Genomic DNA, 21,080 nt, shown 5'->3' with positions numbered 1-21,080 from the left:
GCCTAAGGTTGACTGCCAGAGAATAATTATGCTAAAAGATTACCGCTAGTGAAGGTACAACACTGAGCCTGCTTGGCATGTTTCACAATCAGTGACTCTCAAGTTCCTGGAGATGTGATTCTGAAATTATGAAATAGTAATTAATCACATGCTTGTTTAACCATGTGATGGGACTATGCAATAAACATTTTCTGTCAGTCTTTATAGCATGTATTCTAATAGTAATATATATATGTATATATACACATTTATATATACTGCTCAAAAAAATAAAGGGAACACTTGAACAACACAATGTAACTCCAAGTTAATCACACTTCTGTGAAATCATAGTGTCCACTCAGGAAGCAACACAGATTCATTTTGACTTATTTTAAGGACATTACATCAAAGTTGGATCAGCCTGGAGTTTGTTTTTACACTTTAATTTGAGTGTGATTCCTAATCCAGACCTCCATGGGTTGATACAATTGATTTCCATTGATCATTTTTGTGTGATTTTGTTGTCAGCACATTCAACTGTGTCAAGAGCAAAGTATTTCATAAGAATATTTCATTCATTTAGATCTAGGATGTGTTTTTTAAGTGTTCCCTTTATTTTTTTGAGCAGTGTATATACACATAAAAACATATATACATACACACATACCATTGAATTCATTATTCTGTTCAGTTGCGTTACAAATTGTGGTTGGAGGGCAGTGATGTGTGACATTTCCATGATGAGCTGCAGGTTTGGAATATTCACTATAAATTTACTAGACAGAGTGTGTATACATACATAGTTCAGTCATATTTGAATTAAATGATGCTTGACAGTTCATGATTAAGACCATACCATGAACTCTAATTGGTTTCAGAGGGTGATATTGCATGTAAAATACCCGCGATGTTTATTGAGCGTAGAATGGAGTGTATTCCCAAGACTAAATGATATGTAACACCGTTTGCCCGTTGCTTTGGGGAAAATGCGGTTACAATGATTGGGTTTGACACATAATAATACACACGTGTTAACGGTTCTTATCTTCCTTGATATAGTATGGTACAAAACATGACATTTATATTTTCTTGCCTGTCATAGCCAGCTAAAATCTCAGATAGCTTTTTAGAGGGGTCGCGTGGTACTATGGCGGAGTGACTGAAAAAGGTTTACATTAAACTTGTCCTGACCCTCCGCATATTTTTGGCCAAAAAAAAAACACGAGTTAAAGAAAAGCAAATATTCAAAATGGTTTATTTTATCATATTCCCACATTTAGATGATTGTGATTTATGAAGTAGACATCTGTCTTGTCAACTAATGACAGACAAAAATCCAGGCATTTAACTGGATCCTGACACTATTTTTTAATTTTTTTTTAGCCCCAGTGTTTTTTTTCTTTTTCCCCTCAATCAAACAAATGTGAAAACATAAGATCTAAGATTGCTGTCCCCGAGGGGTCGGATAGCGTTGTTGGCACTTCATTCCACTTAATGTAGCAAGCAAGAGTTCCATAAAGAAGGATGTGAGTAGGGTTGAAAACCTGTCAAGAGCAAGGAATGGTTAGAGCAAAATTTTGCACTCCGAACCCTCTGTTAAGTCCGGGGAGTGAAGCGGGGGTGGGAATGATGAAGGCCTCCGTGTGAATCATCTGTACTATACAAAGGATAAATTGTGGCGGTAAGAGTCGCTGTTTTTAGACTCCAAGGATGCAACCTGGGGTCTGATCACACTAGCCTGGGTTTGCTCTGCAAGTATGTATACAGTTCAAAGAAGATAAATTAAAAACGCTATAAATCATATAAGTTGGACCAATGATTATCCATCAGCACATCCAACGGATGGTGAAGTATTGCCTCCACTGCAAATGTAACCCTCAAACAGGACGGTATGTTAACTAAGCCACAACACATTCTACTTATATTGCTCTTCTCCATTAGGTGGTCAAGCCTGCATCTCTGCATCCCTTCAATAAGAGCGAGCAGGTTTCCCTCACTTGTTCGGAAGCTTATTATAATTACACCGAAAATATTTCACACATGGATTGCTTAAAATAAAACAAAGAAACAGTAAAGACCCGCAGGTTATTGATCAGTGCAATATGCATTACAATTATTTCTGCTAGCTTCTGGCTGCAATGTGATAGAATTAGCGGTATTCCCAGAAGGGATTATTAGTAATCGAGTGAAAATGAGAAAAGGGACATGAATGTGACTATAGAAAGCATGTGACTGTCATGCAATATATATATATTCATATATATATACTGAAGGTTGATTTTGCGAGGGACAAATGTGGTGCTTTTGAAAGCAACTCTACTCTACCATGTTTACAGATGTAAATCAGAGAAATCAGAAGGTCGGTAAAGATTGACACGGATAAAGTTGTTTGATTCAAAAACTTCAAGATATTTAGAGATGCGCCATCCATTAGGAAAAAAAAAAAAAAAAATCAATTAAATATCAACAGAGACAGAAGTAAAAATCCAATAGCGACTCATTGGGGACAAATGTAACACCATACTACTAATACATATAGACATATATACATACATATAATCTCAAAATCTTTGTTATTAAGACCTGAACAAGCTTTATAGCCTTAACTTGTTACTTTGACACTTTATAGTTTTATTTGTATTTCTTATGCTCCCCCTTTTTTATACTGTTTATACAATTTCCTACTATTATTTATCATTGTTATATTTACTTGAAACTCTGGCACAACAATTTCCTTCGGGATAAATAAAGTTGTTCTTATTCTTATTTTTCTTATTCTTATATATAAGATATCTTATATATTCTTATGTATATGTATAAAAATAATCAATCAATTAAATATCAACAGAGACACAGAAGTAAAAATGAACCCATTTGGGACAAATATAACAACATACAAATAATATATATATACATATACACACACACACACACACACACACACAGTATATCACTTAAAATCTGACAACATCCATCACTTGGGAAACGGCGCATGTCAGTTTCACAAGTCACTGTGAGGGAAAAACATTATGGAAGAATAATAGTTTTTCTATTTTCCAGTCACTCCTGACTCCCTTTGCTACACATACAATCGAGGCGCATTGTGGGGAAACTATTACAGTACTCAAGTGCACCATTCGAGAATTGTTTTGCTGCTCATCAATATGCTTTCATCATGTTATTTTGTACATTTAGGTTCCTCAAAAGGGAAAAAAAAAGTTTGCCACTGAAAGGTAGAAAGAGATAATATCACCTAAATTACATGATTTATGATAATATTCATGTTAATTTCACCAACACAAACACAGAGGACCACAGCCCTTTGAAATGAGTTAATGATGATATAATCCGTACTTTCCGGGTTGGAGATGGTAACACTGATATTGAGGATATGACAGCGCAGATTACAAAATTCTACAGCCCAATTAAACTTCAACATCAATGCACGCTTCATAATTTAAAGGACTTAATACACGGGACATATTACAATCCGAACAACAGAATAAGATGTTGAAATTTCAAAAGATGCATCACCATGAGCACGAACTTAAGCACCTTCTTGCTTGTCCCTCCGAAAGCCTTGTCTGTTTCACTGTTTGATGTTTTTTCTCTTTATCTTCCGATCTGCCGGATATTGACAATGGAGGACAGACAAGAATAAGTGAACGATCACTCTTACACATTGACTTCTTGTTTTTTTGTTTTTTTTTTGTTTGTTTGTTTCATTTGTCATGGTCTAGCTTTGCTTAGCTTCTGAACGAGTTGTTTAAAGGTGATAGTTAAAGAATCCACATATTTTTTCTTTCACAAAGGAACAATTACTGCTTATATTGTGGAACTGTGTGTGTGTGTGTGTGTGTGCATGTTATGAGACCAGAGAGACGGAGAGAAAATATTATATGACCATATTAATACTTTTTCTGTGATAACTGTAAACATCGACCAAGTAGCAGGACTGAAAAAAAAAAAAAAAAAAAAAAATTAATTCCACATTTTATTATGAATGGAATTCACATATATTTGCATTCAAAAAATAAATAAATAAATAATGCGGTAAATAAATAAAATCTCTGATAAGTTGTGATGTGTGTTGTGATGATAAACTGTGTGCTTACGGTTAAACTTTTCCTTGGGGTTGTGAAACAAAAAGTGGTGTCAGGCTTAATTTATACACACAGAGCATTTGGGCAAAGGCACTTGCAGCAACATCGGTTAAATTAGCTGTGAAAGTAATGACTGACCAGTATGAAGGACAAAAATTAAATTGAGAGTCAATTATCATCAGTAGTTTGGAGGCATTTGGGGGTTTTGTATGGATGACAATGGTGCAGTGTCAGAATCAATCAACAAAATTGTACGTACTCATGTGTTTCTCATATTTATTTATGGTCTCTATCTATTTATATACGGAATATATATTAGCGTTTTACACTAGATTGCATTCATCCATTCACACACTCACCAAGTGATGACTCACCGATGAGCCGCCATGCAGGAGGGTTAAACAGGGCATTGGGAACAAGTGCGGGTGAGTGTGTTGCCAAGGATACTTTGGGACACAAGGCAGGAGGAGCTGAAAAGTCAACCTTTCGATTGGCGGGACACTTATACCAACCGAACCACAGCGGCCCTCATGTATGCATAAACTGTATGTATTATTAGTTTTATTGTAATCCAATGAGTGATGTTCCTTCTGAGAGACTCGATGCAAATGCTTTAAAAAATGAAAAAAAAAAACAAAAACATTTTTTTCACAAATTGCCTCAAAAAAAAAAAAATGCAAATGCAGAGGTGCCACCGAAATATTTCCATTCAACCTTCACCGCTTCAAAGAGGTGACCATAGAAGTTGTGTACCAGCCCTGATGTATGATCCCATTGCAGAGTAGAACCTTACACATATATTTGCTGTATACCATGAAAGAATGGAAAATGATTGATTCATTTTTAGAACACTAAATCTCCTCAACGGATACAAAAAAACAGTCATCATTGAGGGTATGGCTGAAACCACAATGAGACGTGAAAGAGGTCTCCAACCTGTTGCTATGGTAACGTAATGAAAACTCCAATGGATCTATTCTGTACCTAGCATAAACTGCTAGAGAGGATGCCCCAATTGTATTATTTGCTCGACCTGTTGCCTTTGCCATTTTTTAAATGCAGTGGTCCTCAGTTTCAAAGTAGCAAACCTTGTAGTCGGCCAGTAACTGCTCAGCAGTATGGTCTGAAAATGAGGCGCTTTTGGGGAAATTCCCGGCACATTGCTTTGGAAGCGGCACATTTTTCTATTTATTTTTATTTTTTTAATCTATTTTATCCTAAAATTCAACAAACAAAATGTTTCCTGCTCACACGGCTTATGTTCTTTCGACCAACGCTTCCTCAAAGAGGGCATTTACTCATAAACAAAGCCATTATTTCAATAAACAATAAAACCACGCAAACGCAATATCAATATGGCACTACAGCAATGTACTGAAATCTATTCGGCAGCAACACATTCACACTCACAAACATTCTGCACACTCAATCATTGTTTTTACAAAAAAAAAAAAATGCCATCATCATTTCATTTGATTAGACATTTACTGTGTGACTGGCTCATTTCCACTTTTCCCCTCTTTTTTATCAGCTCTTGTCATGATGGCAGCAGATAATGTCTGCTGATTAACAAACAAACAGATGCACCTTCATGCACACACCCAGGTATTCTATTTTGCAAATTTGTACCAGAATCTCAATCTATTTTTCTAAGCATACCTAGTAAATGAGTAGAAATACACGATCGACGTTGCAAAAAGAAAATGAAGGAGTTGATAGACAGACCTGTACACCAACGTGTCATCTCCCGAACTGTTGTACTGGACCTGGAACATCCTGACCCCAGATATAGGAGTCTGACTACTCCATCTAATGAGGGCAGAGTTTCCTGTCAATTCCACCAAGGAAACCCTTCGATCTGTCGCTCTCGTCTCATTGTTGGGCAAGGCAACCTTTGAGGAGGTGAGGATGTCAGAAGGGGCCGGTTCCGATGAAGGGTCTCGGCTGCGACTTGTACTGTTCGCCAGATGAGGCGTTGCCGTAACCACAAGCTCTACCCTTCCGGTGGATTCACCAGCAGCATTGGAGGCAATGCATGTAAAGTTTCCTGAATCCTTAACGGATGTGGCATTGATCTCCAGGCTTCCATTTGGGAAAACCAACGTTCTGAAAGAAACGGTTATTTATTTATACAGCATTTGGACTGAAAAGATATTTCAAACAATATATTGGTGACAACAGTTGGGATCAGTTAGCAAGGTATTTATAATGCTTTGCCATCAAATAGAGTAGGAATAACTATCTAATATTCATATGATCAAGTATACCTCTTTTGCATATTTTGAGAAAAACAGTGTATTATTGAAAGAAAAAAAATACACAATATGTTTCTTTGTTTTTTTTAGGTTTTTAGAGTGTAAAAAAAATGTTTCCCAACTGTTGATTTCTGTTTTCCAATCTGTCACACCTTAGCTTTATTAAGATCAAGCCAATCAAAAGCAAATTGTGCAAACATTCAATGAATAAAAGACAATTGTATGTATTTATATACTTAGCAATTAATTTGTTATGTTTACCTTGCACTACCTTGTTTTTGGGGTTCTTGCGTTACTGACACTGGTTATGGTCTCTTATATTGTTGGGCTTTACATTTTTGATGATCCGTGGTCCCTTTGGGTTTTTAATGTATTCTATCAGAATAGTTTCTTGTAGTTTTCATTAAGCTTGACAGTATGAAATTACGTGTTATGGCGAGCAACCTTGACCAGGTATGCCTCCAAAAGCAATTTTAGTCTTAGAGCAGAGCGTGCTAAAATAAAGGTTAAATAATTTAAAGCGTAAAAGAGAAAATGTACTGCTTCTATGGGCTCCTAGGGGGAGAAAAAAAAAAAAAAAAAAAAAGAGTGTCTAAATCAAACTGAACTGTAGGGAATTACTGTAATTACCTGGAGCCATTTGATATAAGCCGCCCCTCAGGGCTGATCCAATGGACTTCAGGCTCTGGATCCCCATTAGCTTTGCACTTCAGGCTGGCAGGCTGGCCCTCCATAGCCACTGTGTGAGGGGACTTTCGGGTGAGCACTGGTGGGTCACAAATAAATTCCTAAAGGATAAATCAAAGAAAGACACTCCATTTACAAATAAAGAAATGCACACATAATTAGAATAAAAGTAATAAACCTATAATAAATAAATAAAATATAATATAATACTAAAAATCTGTAATAAATCCTGTGATTGCTTTATTTGTATGTGTTTTCTGGATGTACTGCATTGAGTCTGAGGCTACCGTTTGTGTTAATTGCTTTATTCAAAAAAAGACATTCCATTTACAAATAAATAAATGCACACATAAATGAAATAAGAATAGTAAAACTATAATAAACGAATAAAACATAATAGAATGATATAATAATAAAAACCTATAATAAATCCTGTGATTGCTCTATTTGTGTTATTATACGTTTTCTTGATCTACTGCACTGAGTCTGTGGCTCCCATTTGTGTTAATTGCTACAGTTATTAAAACAAATTCAAATCCAACAGTCACCTCCTCTGGTATGGTCCAGAAGTATTTTGCACTGAGGTCCGGCGGCGAGGCACATGTCTCTAAGTCATCTTCTCTGGTTAACCTCCTCAGCCAGAGAAGTTCACAGTTACAGTGCAGAGGGTTTCCACCAAAACTCAATACCAAGGAAGAGAAGGGGCTGCCTTTGGACTTTGCATACACTGGGATTCTTAGAAAAAGTGGATCAGGTGGAATTTTCTTCAGCTTGTTCGATGTCATGTCTAATCTGTGAAAAGATAGAGGGATATGAATACGCAATCCGGACACCGCTGTTCTCATCTGATTAACAATCAATGTCCAAATCATTACTTAAATCTGTGTTTATAGTATTAGACAAAGCATATTTCTTTTAAGCCATTTCTTTGTTGTAGTATTTTTCATTCTTGACATGTATTTACCTGGCCAGTTTGTGAAGATTGGTAAAAACTCCTTGTGGGACATTTTCTATGAGGTTATGATCCATATTTAGGGTGTTGACATTGGTTAGGCGTCCAATGGTATCCCAGGGTACCTGGGCGAGGTTATTGTAACTGAGATCCAAGTCCTCTAACGTGGACAGGAAGTCGTCAAAGGCATGCGGAGATATTGAGTGGAGCTGGTTGTTGGCCAGGATAAGGTGACGGAGGTTGGTAAGGCCTTTAAAATGGTCATCCTGGGGAAACAAAAATATCATCATGAAAAAAAAAAGGGCCAGAAATGTACATATAATAGATCGGTAACTTTGTTTATTTAGTTTTCTCAATAGATGATCCACCTTAACATGTTTCTAAATATCTTGGTTCTGATGTATGGGCCTACATTCTTTTATCGTAATGCTATTTTAGCTCTATCTTCTGATGTCTAAAGGACCATCTGGCTAATCTTTGAAATTTGCATTCTTTTTTTTTTTTTTTTTTTTTATTTACCCTGATTATACAAATAACACGGTTAAAACACAGTGAAACGTTGCTGAACCGAAAAATTCCATCCTCGACCGCCTTCTTGTACTTGTCTTTTTTAATTTTGTCATGATTGTTATTGATCGGTAATCACTTGGGGAAACCGTAACTGTCATACATCTAACTATCAATCCATCCATCTATTCTTTCATCTGTTCACCCATCCATCCATCCTACCTTGATCACAGTTAATCTGTTGGAGTCTAAGTGGAGCGCTCGGAGTCGCCGCAGGTCACTGAAAGCTGAAGGGAGGATCTGACTGATGGTGTTTCTGGATAAGGTCAGATGTAGCAGACTAGTCATGTTGGCAAAATCCTTCCTTCGTACAGCTGTGAATGATGGACACACAAAATGAGCACGACTGAAGGATTTGTATAAACACATTATAAAGAAAATATAATAGAGGTCATGCATGTATTATTAAATGATTCAAAAGAGGTTGTTGAGAAGCTCATATAGTATAATCAGTTTAATGCAAAAATTACTGAGGGCAAGTAAAGAGCCACTCTTTAGCTACGAGTACATGACAAGTGTGATGTGTAAAATTGAAAGTAGAACACACACACACACACACACACACACACACAAATATATCTGTTTCTTGTCAAGGTCTTGGGCCAATTGCATAAGATATCCCAATTTAGTCTGATTAAATTACATTTGTGAAGAAAGATCTGAATCATTTGTGTCCTTGAGTGTTTATTTGAGGTTATGTGGGTGCTACATTTAACTCAATATATACAAGTTGTAAATACATTGTGTAAAGTACCGGTATTACACCTCATGGTGTTTCAAGTTAATAGCTTGAAGTATATTTACAGAATAAATATCCTGTTGTGAATCCACCTTCTGTCATGGTATAAATACAAATCATATCATGCTTACAATGCATTTCTTGTGATTGCTTCCCAAAATCTTACTGTATACATACAGACACACACAAGCATAGGGCCTACCAGTACATTGCACATGAAATTTTTTTTTTTCTGCATGACATTTTAACAAATTACTGTCCATTTCCCCCCCCCCGAGCCAAATCTTTGACTTATTCTGTTTGGGCTGTAACAGCAATGCAGATTCCTCGAGCCATGTTCTGAATCAAGAGGCAAAAATGTGATCCGAAATCGTTTTACATCCAAGTGGTGTCTGATATTCGTTTCTGTAATTGGACCTCATACTGAAAACCGGATGCAGAAGCTGTAACATTAGATTATAAGTCATATTATTTTCCCTTCGGCTTTTCCCTTCCCATCTAACGCTATTCTCTGTATCCTCCTCTCCAACACCAACTAACTAACCAACTAATAATAATACACAATATTATTATATATAAAGTGCAATGTTGAAAAAATAACTCCATGTTAATGAAACTAATTAGCCTTCAGTACAAATCAAGATTGCTTGTGTTTCACAGTATTGTTTAAAGTTAATTGAAGTAATGATCTAAATAATAGTCTTTAGTGTTGAAACCTAATCTCTCCGAGTCAGAAAGTTGGCGGTTACCTGTGTGAAAGCTAAATTAATGAAAATTCAGATTAAAATACGAGATGAAGCAGTTCACTTCCTGAACATAGTTAGTAACAGAGAGAAATATTTGAGACTGGATGGAATGAATCACAAGCGAAATCTGCAAAAGTTTAATCACAAAAGGAGAAAAAAAAACAAAAAAACTTGTATAATAGAAGAATGACTTGAACCAGCTTTTGAATCCAGAAACTCTTTTGTATTAAGTCCCATGAAACAGTAAATTTAAATCACACATCAACTGACAAACCAGTAGAAGCGGAAAAAAAAAAAATGACCGTATGTTTCCCCGTATCCAATTACACAGTATCCGGTTCCTAGTTGCTATTTAAAACAATTTTCTCTGATGGTTATCGGCTACATTGAAGGAAAAACATCGCCCTTTCTTGTATTTTCGATCGAACCTTAAAACCCGTTGATTGTTAGAGAGGACTTGAAATGAGTAGTTTGGGTTGTACCTGTGATAAAGTTCTCTTGAAGCCGTAGCTCCACAGTTCGTCGGTCGATTGCAAGAGGGACAAACAGCAAGCCCGTCTTGGAGCAGAGGATGGCGAGCGAAGGGGAAAGGCTCTGGCACATGCAACGTTTTGGACATGGCTGTCCTCTGCATGCCGCCGTCAGCAACAGCAAAGAGAACCAAAGCCGTTCCATTATCCTCTGGGAACAAGGCAACTGTAGAAGAGGCAGAAGAAAGCTATACTGAGCCAGAAGGAAATTAGATACAAAGCTGGCTTCATTCAAGATAAAGCAACTGACAGGGAGTGTTTGACCAAACACGAGGGTGGCTTGATGAGTCAGAAAAAGTCAACGGTATTAAAACACAAACACAGCAACCGATGTTTATATTTTAAAACTTTCTCCAGACATGTTCTTAGAGAGTGCAAAACTGTATTGGCGAGACAAGCGCGTGGTAAAACCTCGCTTCAGTGGTTTGAACTGTTGAGCGCACAACCTGCAACCCATCACAAGTTATTCGGGAATAAAAGGATCATTGTAAATTTCACCCTTTCAGAACGATAGAAGGACAACCGAGAAAAGGAACGTATAATCATCCACAAGCTGGTCGTAATGTGCAGTTTGCTCACAAGATAGTTTGATTTACATCCATATTTCATTTCCTTTTAGCAGTAATTCACATATTCAACTGGCATTTACTTTGGTAACGCATATAGTAGTTTTCTTGTACCATTCTAGTAATTGCTGCCTTCATTTCAGTAAATGTAATAAAAAAAAGCAATAATATCATCAAGCAGAAATACCTTACATGACATCTGAAACTGTTTATTAGAATTTCAACTCTTTACAACATTTACAGTGGCTTACCTTATAGCCTTCTCAATAATTGTCCATTTTTATTTTTATTTTCACGCAATACTGCATGTGCCCTCACGGAATAATTGCCTGGACACAGAGCAAGCACAAAAATAAATGACCTCCTCCAGGTATACAAAGTCAGAGGCACAAAGGGTACCAGGTCAATCCCAGCTGATCCTGGTCACTCTTTGTTTATTCTCGGCAAGTATAGACCGATCGCTGGTTAGCAGACAACCTCCCAAGATTCCCACCATCCAACCCCGGAGAGGATAGATGGGGAACAAAATGCATTGTATAACCAAAACATTTTCTCAAAAATTGATAACCTTTTCTCAAACGGCACATCAAAATCGGTGTGCGTGCTCGTGACCTCAGAAATTGATGAATGAAACAAATCACAAACAAAAATAAATGGATAAACAGATAAATAGATAATATTCTAGCACATAAATGTACATGTACACACACAAACCTGCAAACAGTACAGTCATGCATAAATGCATATACTGTACGCATACATATACTACCAAGCCTACAAGCGATACTTTTACTTTCTCAAATGGCAAATATTGTTCGATAGTATATTTCTTACCGATCTATCTGGAACCTCTCTCAGCAATCTTAGGGTTTAGAATAAGGTTATCAACAAATATGCCATATGCGTACGCGTGTCTCTTTTCTGAAAATTAGACTTTTGTATGATACTGACTCCAATCCATATTTTTAACTCTAAACAGGTGAAAATTCATTATTGGTAAAAGCCACAGTGACACTGTGACATCCTTTGAAGAATGTCTTACCAGCTTAATGGTGTTATTACAAACTTGTTTTGTGTGGCATTGTGATATAAACTGAATTCTAATTGTATCATGTATACATTTCCTACCCGAGGCGATCAGACTTAATCTTCAAATCTTTGTAGTTAAGACATTAAAACACTTGATAGCCTTAACCTTGACACTTAATATTTTATTGTATTTCTTATTCTCCCTCCTTCCTACTATTATCTATTATTGCTATGTTTTGCTTGAAACTCTGGCACAACAATTTCCTTTGGGATAACTAAAGTTGTTCTTATCTTATCTTATCTTACTTTGTGTCTAACTATGCACATATAGGAGGGTCATTCACCTAAATCTGCATCAATAATGTTGAAGATCCCTTTGAACAACATATATGAGTCTTCCGAGATTGATTTAATTCATTTTAAAACAGGTTAAACAGCTAAGATAAAAACAGCCATAGGTTAAAATTAGAAATTTTCAAAGACAATGCAATCATGTCTCTATAATGAAGTTCTCCTGACAAAAAGTATGCAGAAGCTGAGCCGTATTCGGGGGAACCCTCGGACAAGCGGATTCAGGCAAAAGTAGTCAAGCAAAAAGTAATATTTACTCCGATGTTTTTCTCTCTTTTGAAGGATTGAGAGGTGAAGAAACAAGTTCGAGCAGGTTCGGAATGAGCGGAGAAAAGTGTCAGGCGTAATATGTGGCGCTGAAGAGAAGGCAGGGAGCAGAGTTGGCGGTAGCTGGGATGAAGATGTTGGGGTTCTCTTCAGGAGTGACGAGGATCGATACGATCAGGAATGAGTCTATCAGAGAGACACGGACGCTCGATGTTTCGAGATAAGGTCCGAGAAGCCAGATTGAGACGGTTCGGTCAGAGGAGGGATTGTGAATATATTGGTAGAAGGATGCTGGGGTTGGATCTGTCAGGCTGCAGGTCTTGGGAAGGACCAAAAATGTATGCATGTAGTGAAACATGAAGTAAGTTGGTGTAAGAGAAGAAGATATAGAGAATATGGTTTGATGGAAGAGGTTGTTTTGCTGAGTGGAAAAGCCGAGGGTAAAAGAAGAATTTATTTTGAAGGATTGGGTAAAATGAGGCCCCTTGGAATTCTTAGTTCCATACCTCCCGTTTTTCCTGTTCTAAAAACTTAAGCTCCTCACTAACTGGTTAGGAATGTAGAAATAAAAAGTAGTAATTATGATGAAAGGGTTACTTAGTGACATTTAAATGCAATTAAATTGCATCGTCTCCCTTTATACTTATGAATATGCGACTTCAAAAACCATTACCCCACCCAACCTTTCTGTTTAGTACTCAATTCCTCAAAAGCAAAGAAATTGATGTTTCTGCAACCAAATATTTATAAAGCATGGATGTGCATTATTAGACTCATGATCTCCTGAATACTGAAAAAAGTTTATGGGAAATGTAGTGTAGAAGAGCAACAGAGACTCGATAATCTCCTGACCTACATTAGTAGGGTTGTCTGGAAGTCACTGTGGAAGCGGGAATACAGAATCTGCAGCTTCAGGCACAAAGCATAGCATGTAAGTGTTCCTCCGCCCCTCACTCATCCGCAACATCCTATCTGCCACCAAAACCACTAGAATAGGACATAAAGTATCATCTAACTGAAAGAGAGAAAAAAAAAAATATCGGTGAAATAATTGTGTCGTCATGGATACATTTCTTACATTTTCTTTTCATACTGGATTGAGAAACAATACGATGGCTTGTCTGTGGAGGTTCTCAGTCATCCAGGTCCAGGTGGTGAATTCTTGTCGAAATCCTCTTGTCGTTGCAAGACGTATATTTACATAACAAACCACCACGACCCAGACCCGCCCAAAACAGGTCAGTTATATTGGGAAACTCTCCACACGTCATCTGAACCGAAGAAGCATCTCAGACTATATAGCCTTGACTTTGACACTTTATGGTTTTATTTGTATTTCTTATTCTCCCTCCTTCCTACTATTATTTATCATTGTTAGGTTTTACTTGAAACTCTGGCACAACAATTTCCTTCAGGATAAATAAAGGTGTTCTTATTCTTATTATTATTCTTATGAGGGCTGAAACATCTTCAAATCTTCAAAATACTTCAAAAATACTTCAAAAAGTAACTTTGTAGTTACTGCTAACAGCTAAGACAATTTATATTTCATTATATTTCTTATTCTTCCTCCTTTCCACTATTGTCTATTACTGTTATGTTTTTACTTGAAACTCTGGCACAACAATTTCCTTCGGGATTAATAAAGTTGTTCTCATCTCATCTCAAAAATGAAGAAATTTAAGCCCAATTTCCACGACAAGAAGATTTTGACAAGATAAAATGGCTTCTTCTTACAACTGATAGGAGGACACTTTTTTCTTTTTACATTTCTATTCCATTGCTTTATTTTAATCTTTCTGTATGGACATTTTTTTTTCTTATTTCTAACTTGAGTGAAAATACAACACTGGCTGAATCCTAAAAAATCATTGACTTGCAGAAAAGTGCGTTTATCAATGATATTTTTGATCACGCATCCAGGTGTGTGTCACGTCTGTCTAAACTGGTGAGATAAACACGTTAGCTAAACAACTTTGCTTCACTATTTCTATCATTCGCTCTGCTTCATTTTCTCTGCCCTCCTTTTTGCTTCTCGGTCAATTTTTATTGCTTCCCTCCTTCCTCGCTAGATGCATACACACACACACACACACAAAAATGTGGAAATTACGACATAAATGAATGCAGGAGGGCGACTGTTTGCTTCAGTAAAACAAGCAAACAAGGGCAGCACAAGTGTAAACAGAAATATACTTTGTGGAAGCTTGACAAGGTGTCACAACTGGAACACACCAAAAACAACCAATTTGGGTAAATATTTGCTGCATTATATTGGGAGGACTAAGCATTGCGGTATCAAACAAGAGGTAAATCTGCCTTTGGCCAAGTGCAGAGGCCCGCAAATCATACATGTAGAGGACCCAGCTTCCGGGGCATGAAACCGTCACACTTTCAGCACACCAACACAAATCCCTGGTGTACTAGGAAGTTTCTATAATAGTAGGAAAAAAAAAAAAAACAATGCAACTCTTCCATTTTTGCTAATTTGACTGTCCCCTCTCCATGCACAATATTCATAGCACTAATTCAATGCCAAATACTTTATAAAGTTGGACTCTGCAGGCTTGTTTAAATTGATATGTTGAATAGCCTAGCTGTATATTGTACTTAAACTGCTGTGAATACACACAAGGAAGCCAAAGTGAGACCTGAGCTATGATAAAATAAGAAAACAACAGCTGGGCCTTTAACCAACCAAAGATTGCTTGAGCCAATAATCTGTTCTTACTTTTATGCCCCCCATCTGGCTTATCTCTATCTGCTTTCTTAAAGCATCCAGCAGTTCCCAACTAGGGCGGTTCAGGTTTCTGGTTCGATTCCTCAGCACTTCCTAGCCTGTCAAAGTGTCGATGAGCAAGATACTGAATACTGCTCCCCAGGCGCAGCTGAGGGATCATGTATGACGGGTTAAATGCAGAAGATACATTTCACAGATTGTGACGTGTGAATTACTGAAGGTGAAAAAAAAAAAGGAATTTTACTCCTACTTGCACCTTAAAATGTACTGTAAATTTTAGCATGGGCAGGGTATACAGAATGAAGTCAACTGAAATTAATACAAAGCTCCTTAAATAATAGGTTTCAGATGAGATGAAGATCATTTTATTGTTTTAAGTTGTTTGCAATTTAACAATAGTTCTGTGTTCTAAAATTCAGTATTGCTTCACCTCCATATTAGTTTCAATCTATGAGTGCAGGGTTGGCTCTTGGTGTATTCAGTGTATTTAACCAAATCCACAGTAAAGCAAAGAAAACAAAAAAATGGACACTTTCTTATGAGATGTCAAAATAGGATCAGAATATCAACCAACCGCCCAACAAACCCACCAACCAACTGACCAGCCAATGAGCATTAGACCAACTGAGCACTCAAAATGCTGCAAGACAACAGTAGGCTTGGGGAAAAAAAAAAAAAAAAAAAAAAAAAAAACAGGTTTAAGTAGCTGTTCGTCCAAATGAATGAACTGCAGACTAAGATAATGTGGTTACATTTCAAATTTGGGTCCCCACAGCACCAAATAAGAAGTAGCCTCTAGATATAAATGTTGAATGTGGGTGCATGCATTAGTTTGCAGAAAAACCCTGCCAAAGCAATGGGGAACTGTGTACCATCTTTCATTATAATTGGAATATTATTTTTGTGTGTTCTATGCGGTCTTTGTGTATTGCATCAGCAATTCATCCGTTTTTCTGCACTGTAGGGTTTTTCATACATTTATATCCTTGTGTTTGGCTGTTTTCTCTCCCCCCCCCCCCCCCCCCCCCTTCTTTCTTTAAGGAATCTTACTCACAGAATCCACCCCACTGGCAGAACTTACTGCCTCTTGCAGTGATGATGGATTACTCCATCAGCATCCAAGCAGAACCCCAACAAACCACAGTGTTGTGTGTGCAAGTCACACTATAACATCGGAGTTCTTGTAAATTTGTGCTTATTAGCTCTGACTCATGTACATGCTGTATAAAGATGCTCTAATACACGTAAACTAGTATGTTTCTTGGACAATGTAAATGCCAAAATCCTTTCATTGGCGTCAGAATGTGATACTTCCTTTGCTTTTGTAGTTTAAGAAGCTAGATCATTTTTGAAAATGTAAGTCGAGACTGATTATGAGTCTCTTGTTTTTATATATACATGGAAACAGCTGCGAACATTTTACCATCTATTTCTGCAGTCTAGTCTTGTGTGAACACGGGGTTATTAGCGACCTCAAAAGCTGCATCATCCATCTGCTTATACACACACACACACACACACACAAACACACACACACACACACTCACTCAAACACATTTCTAGTTGTTCAAGTTCTCTTGAGTGATGCAGTGCATACTGTGTTGTGTTCTCATTTTTTTTTTTTTTTTTGAACAACACTTAAGTATATGAACCTGTGTTTTAACTGTATCACTGATTGATTTTGTTGAGATTCAAGGAAAGCAAATGTATGGAGTTCAGATTTAAGTATCAAACTGATCCAAGATTACACTTCCTCCCCATCTCAAAATTTCCTCTAAAAATTCCAATCATAATTATCTCTTCTCTTGAAAGTCAGAAATCATGGAAACATGACAAATCATTGCAAACACACACACACAATACTATATACATATATATATATATATATATATATATATATATACATACATACAAAGACCCCATAGAGTATGGGGTATCCGTCAAATCTAAAGGCAATGCATTTATTGGTTAAAAAAAAAGAAAAAAAAAAAACTTGGTGGAGGCCTGTAACTTAGCAACAAGCAATGACACATGGATGGTAACAGTGAGGAGGTGGGAAGAGTGTGTGTTATGGTTGTGGGGGAGTTGTGAGAGTGTGCGTATGGGGGCTGTGAGAAAGTGCAAGATTGGTCTGGAGATCTCACAAGTAATGAGTCTGTGTTGCCGTCACAGAGGGTGAGTGTGGGAGAGCGAGTGACTATATTTGTGGAGTACAAAGAGTGCAGTACCAGTGTACTGGACCACAGTTTATTTTTGTCAATGATACACACATTTTCATCATTCTCGTTGTGCCCTATGTATTTACAATTTCATTCCAAAGTAAACCGACTATTTCAAAGAAAAAAACACTTCAGCAACCTTTACACTAAACCTTTTGAATATATTGACTGGCAGCAACTTTAGCCACTGCAATCTACAGTCACCAAAAACGTCTTTGTCTTTTTTGATTTTTTTTCCTACAAGGGTTGCTGCAGCGAATTAGCATCCTCCATTTACCAAATTCTCTGTATCATTTTCCCTCATACCAACTTGCTTCATTTCCTCTTTCACTACGTCCATAAATCTTTTCTTTTCTCTTGACCTCCTGTCTGGCAGCTCGGACCCCAGCATCCTTCTACTAATATATTCGCTATCCCTCTTCTGTACATGACCGAACCATCTCAGTCTGGCTTCACGGACCTTATCACCAAAATATCTAACTTGTGTTGTCCCTCTGATGGACTCATTCTTGATCCTATCTATCCTGTCAATACCAAAGAGAACTGCAACATACCTCCATCACTGCTTCCTTATTCACCTCACTCTGCATTGCTCTGGACAGTTGACCTGAAATACTCAAAATCCTCAACCTCTTGATCTCCATTTCCTGTAGCCGCACCTTTCCACCCACGTTCATCTCATTCGCACACATACCGTAAAATCTGTCTTGCTGTGACAAACCTTAAGTCCTTTCCTTTCCAGAGCATACCCCCCACCTCTCTAGATTTTCCTCAATCTGTTCTCTGCTCAAACAGATCACAATGTCATCTGCAAACATCATGGTCAATGGAGATTCCTGTCTAACCTTATCTGTCACCCCGTCCATCATCACTGCAAACAAGAAGGGGCTCAGAGCTGATCTCTTGTGAAGTCCTTCCTTCACCTTCTGAGCTTCTGTTACATGTACAGCACACCTCACCATCGTCTCACAGCGAGCATACGTGTCCTGCACCAGTCTAACATACCTCTCTGCCACTTCGCAAGGTGTGAAGCCATACTGCTGCTCACAAATGCTGACTTCTGCTCTCAGTCTCAGTTTCCACTACTCATTCCCATAACGACACTGTATGGCTCATCAACTTTATCCCTCTATTGTTACCGCAATACTGCACATCGACCTTATTCTTAACCATCACACTTCTTCTCCAATCCTTGGCATCTTCTCACTATCTAAAATCCTGTTGAGTATTCTAACCAGAAATTCTACTGCAAAGGTCATCTCTTCTACCCTTCCCTCTATTTCATCTCCCCATTCATCAGCTTTACAAAGCTCTTTTTCTATCTTTCCATTACTCTGCTAGCATCTGTCAATTCATTTCCCTCTCTATCATTAATCACCCAGACCTGCTGTACATCCTTTCCATCTCTATCTGTCTTTTTTGCCAACCTGTATAAATCACTCTCACTCTTTACTTTCCAAACATACAAGTCATCCTTACGCCCTTTTTTTTGGCTTTGCTACCTCTATCTTGACCGTACACTGTATCCCCCTGTACTCCTGTCAGTTATCTTCAGTCTCTTCTTTGCAAACCACTTTCTCTGTACAAACTCCTGCACTTCACCATTCCACCACCAAGTTTCCTTATCTACCTGGAAGCTTTCCCTGACCACCCAGAGCCTTTCTCAACTCCTCCCTGAAAACCTTACAACACTCCCCGCTTTTCAGCTCCCACCACTTTGTCCTCTGCTCTTCCTTTTTTCCCCTAATCTTCCTTGTCACCAGAGTTATCCTACAAACCACCATCCTATGCTGTCTGGCTGCACTCTCACCTACCACTACTTTGCAGCAACTGATTTCCTTCAGATTACCTCGCCTATACAAGATGTAGGCGACCCGCATGCTCCTACCTCCACTCTTATAAGTAACACTATGTTCCTGCCCTTTCTGGAAAAACTATTCGTTGCAGCCATTTCAATCCTTTTTCGCAAAGTCCCCCACTGCCTGTCCCTCTGTGTTCCTATCTTGGATACCCAAACCTGTCCATCCCTTTTATATCACCTCCATTGCCTGCACCAACATGCCCATTGAAGTCTGAACCAAATACCACTCTCTCACCTCTGGGGATATAATATATATATATTCCTCCCCATGTCATCAAAATCTGAAACCAGCAAGGTGAGCAATTCTTGCGAGCCTACACATAGAAATATCCATATTGCACAGGATCACAGTGAAGCTCAGATAGTTTCACCTTACCTCACATGTAAACAAGAATGCTTTAATTGGATCCGAGCCATGCAAGTCATATATCCAAAAGCAGAAAATGGGCATTTGCTAATGGCTGTACTATTATATTACTATGTTGCTTCCCACTCCATTTTATTAATTTACTTCTCTTTGTATTCCACCCTCCATTTCTGCCTCTTTTCAAAGAAATTATCTCACTCTCTTTGTGCCATTTCCATCATGTCTCCCCATCTTCTCTCTCTCTGCCCTGCTTTCTGTCTTTCCAATGTTCTGTCAGTACAGTAGGTAATGAGGTTTGCAGCTGCTCCCTAAATGCGTGTTGCTCTTTACTCCAATGTAATACTAACCACAGCCACTGGTTTCCCGAAATCCTGAATATACACAGACATTCACACAAACATAATGCTGTTTCTTTTCTGTGAGATAAATCCATTTAGTTTTTCCTTCATATCAGTTTTTTTTTTTTTTTTCCTTACATTTTGCCCTCCTCTTTCAGCACCCATTCCATTATGTTGCAAAAAGCCAACTCCGGTTAGATGTAAATCATTAAATACAATATGTCTCACATTACAAAGCAAAAATACAAGCAAGTAAAACCATCAAGTACTAAGAATGGACTATTTAGACCACATTCTTAAACTAGATCTTAGATATCAAGTACCCCTGGATTCCCTGATTACAGCTCTCCAGGCAATAAATGATACTGAATTTTACCTTACTCAAACATCCAGCCAAAAGTGAAAATTACAAATAAAAAAAACATCACAACTGCATTGACCTTTTCCATATCTAGCATATCTATTTTGCTCCTCATCTGACTTAAATGTCTGTAGGAGGCTACTACTAGCAGGGTACCTTGCCAGCCATGTACACTGTGTAACCTGACAACAGCCCACACGAGATTATTTTAAGTCCAGAATAGAATGTGAAATGGATATTAAAAATGTTTCAATATTATGTTTTTTTTTTTTTTAGGTGGAATACTTGACGATGGATACATTGATGTGATGTGGCAAGCTCCCCCACTTTCATTCGTAGTATTTTGCATAATTTAAAACCACAACCAGGGGACGATCGATTTCGTCCAAGGGCCGAAAGGCTTGTGGAACCTACAAGGAA

General features: G+C 37.7%; 1 protein-coding gene across 1 annotated transcript in view; it reads right to left on the bottom strand.

Moving 5' to 3' along the window:
* Positions 1-21,080, bottom strand: part of LOC147235272 (leucine-rich repeat and fibronectin type III domain-containing protein 1-like protein) — a 169,030-nt gene that overhangs the window by 72,938 nt on the left and 75,012 nt on the right. The window contains exons 3-8 of the mRNA XM_086142023.1: positions 10,514-10,727; positions 8,709-8,860; positions 7,992-8,245; positions 7,576-7,819; positions 6,971-7,128; positions 5,811-6,191 (exon numbers count right to left, since the gene is read on the bottom strand). Coding sequence (XP_085998149.1) covers positions 5,811-6,191; positions 6,971-7,128; positions 7,576-7,819; positions 7,992-8,245; positions 8,709-8,860; positions 10,514-10,706 — 1,382 coding nt within the window. The 5' untranslated portion in view covers positions 10,707-10,727. The remainder of the gene's footprint in view (positions 1-5,810; positions 6,192-6,970; positions 7,129-7,575; positions 7,820-7,991; positions 8,246-8,708; positions 8,861-10,513; positions 10,728-21,080) is intronic.

The sequence above is a fragment of the Fistularia commersonii genome, chromosome 3 (assembly GCF_037954325.1).
Source record: "Fistularia commersonii isolate RoL2024-O1a breed Wild chromosome 3, RoL_Fcom_v1.0, whole genome shotgun sequence".
In the NCBI taxonomy this organism is placed as follows: Eukaryota; Metazoa; Chordata; class Actinopteri; order Syngnathiformes; family Fistulariidae; genus Fistularia; species Fistularia commersonii.
This window is presented reverse-complemented; position numbering and strand designations above follow the sequence as displayed.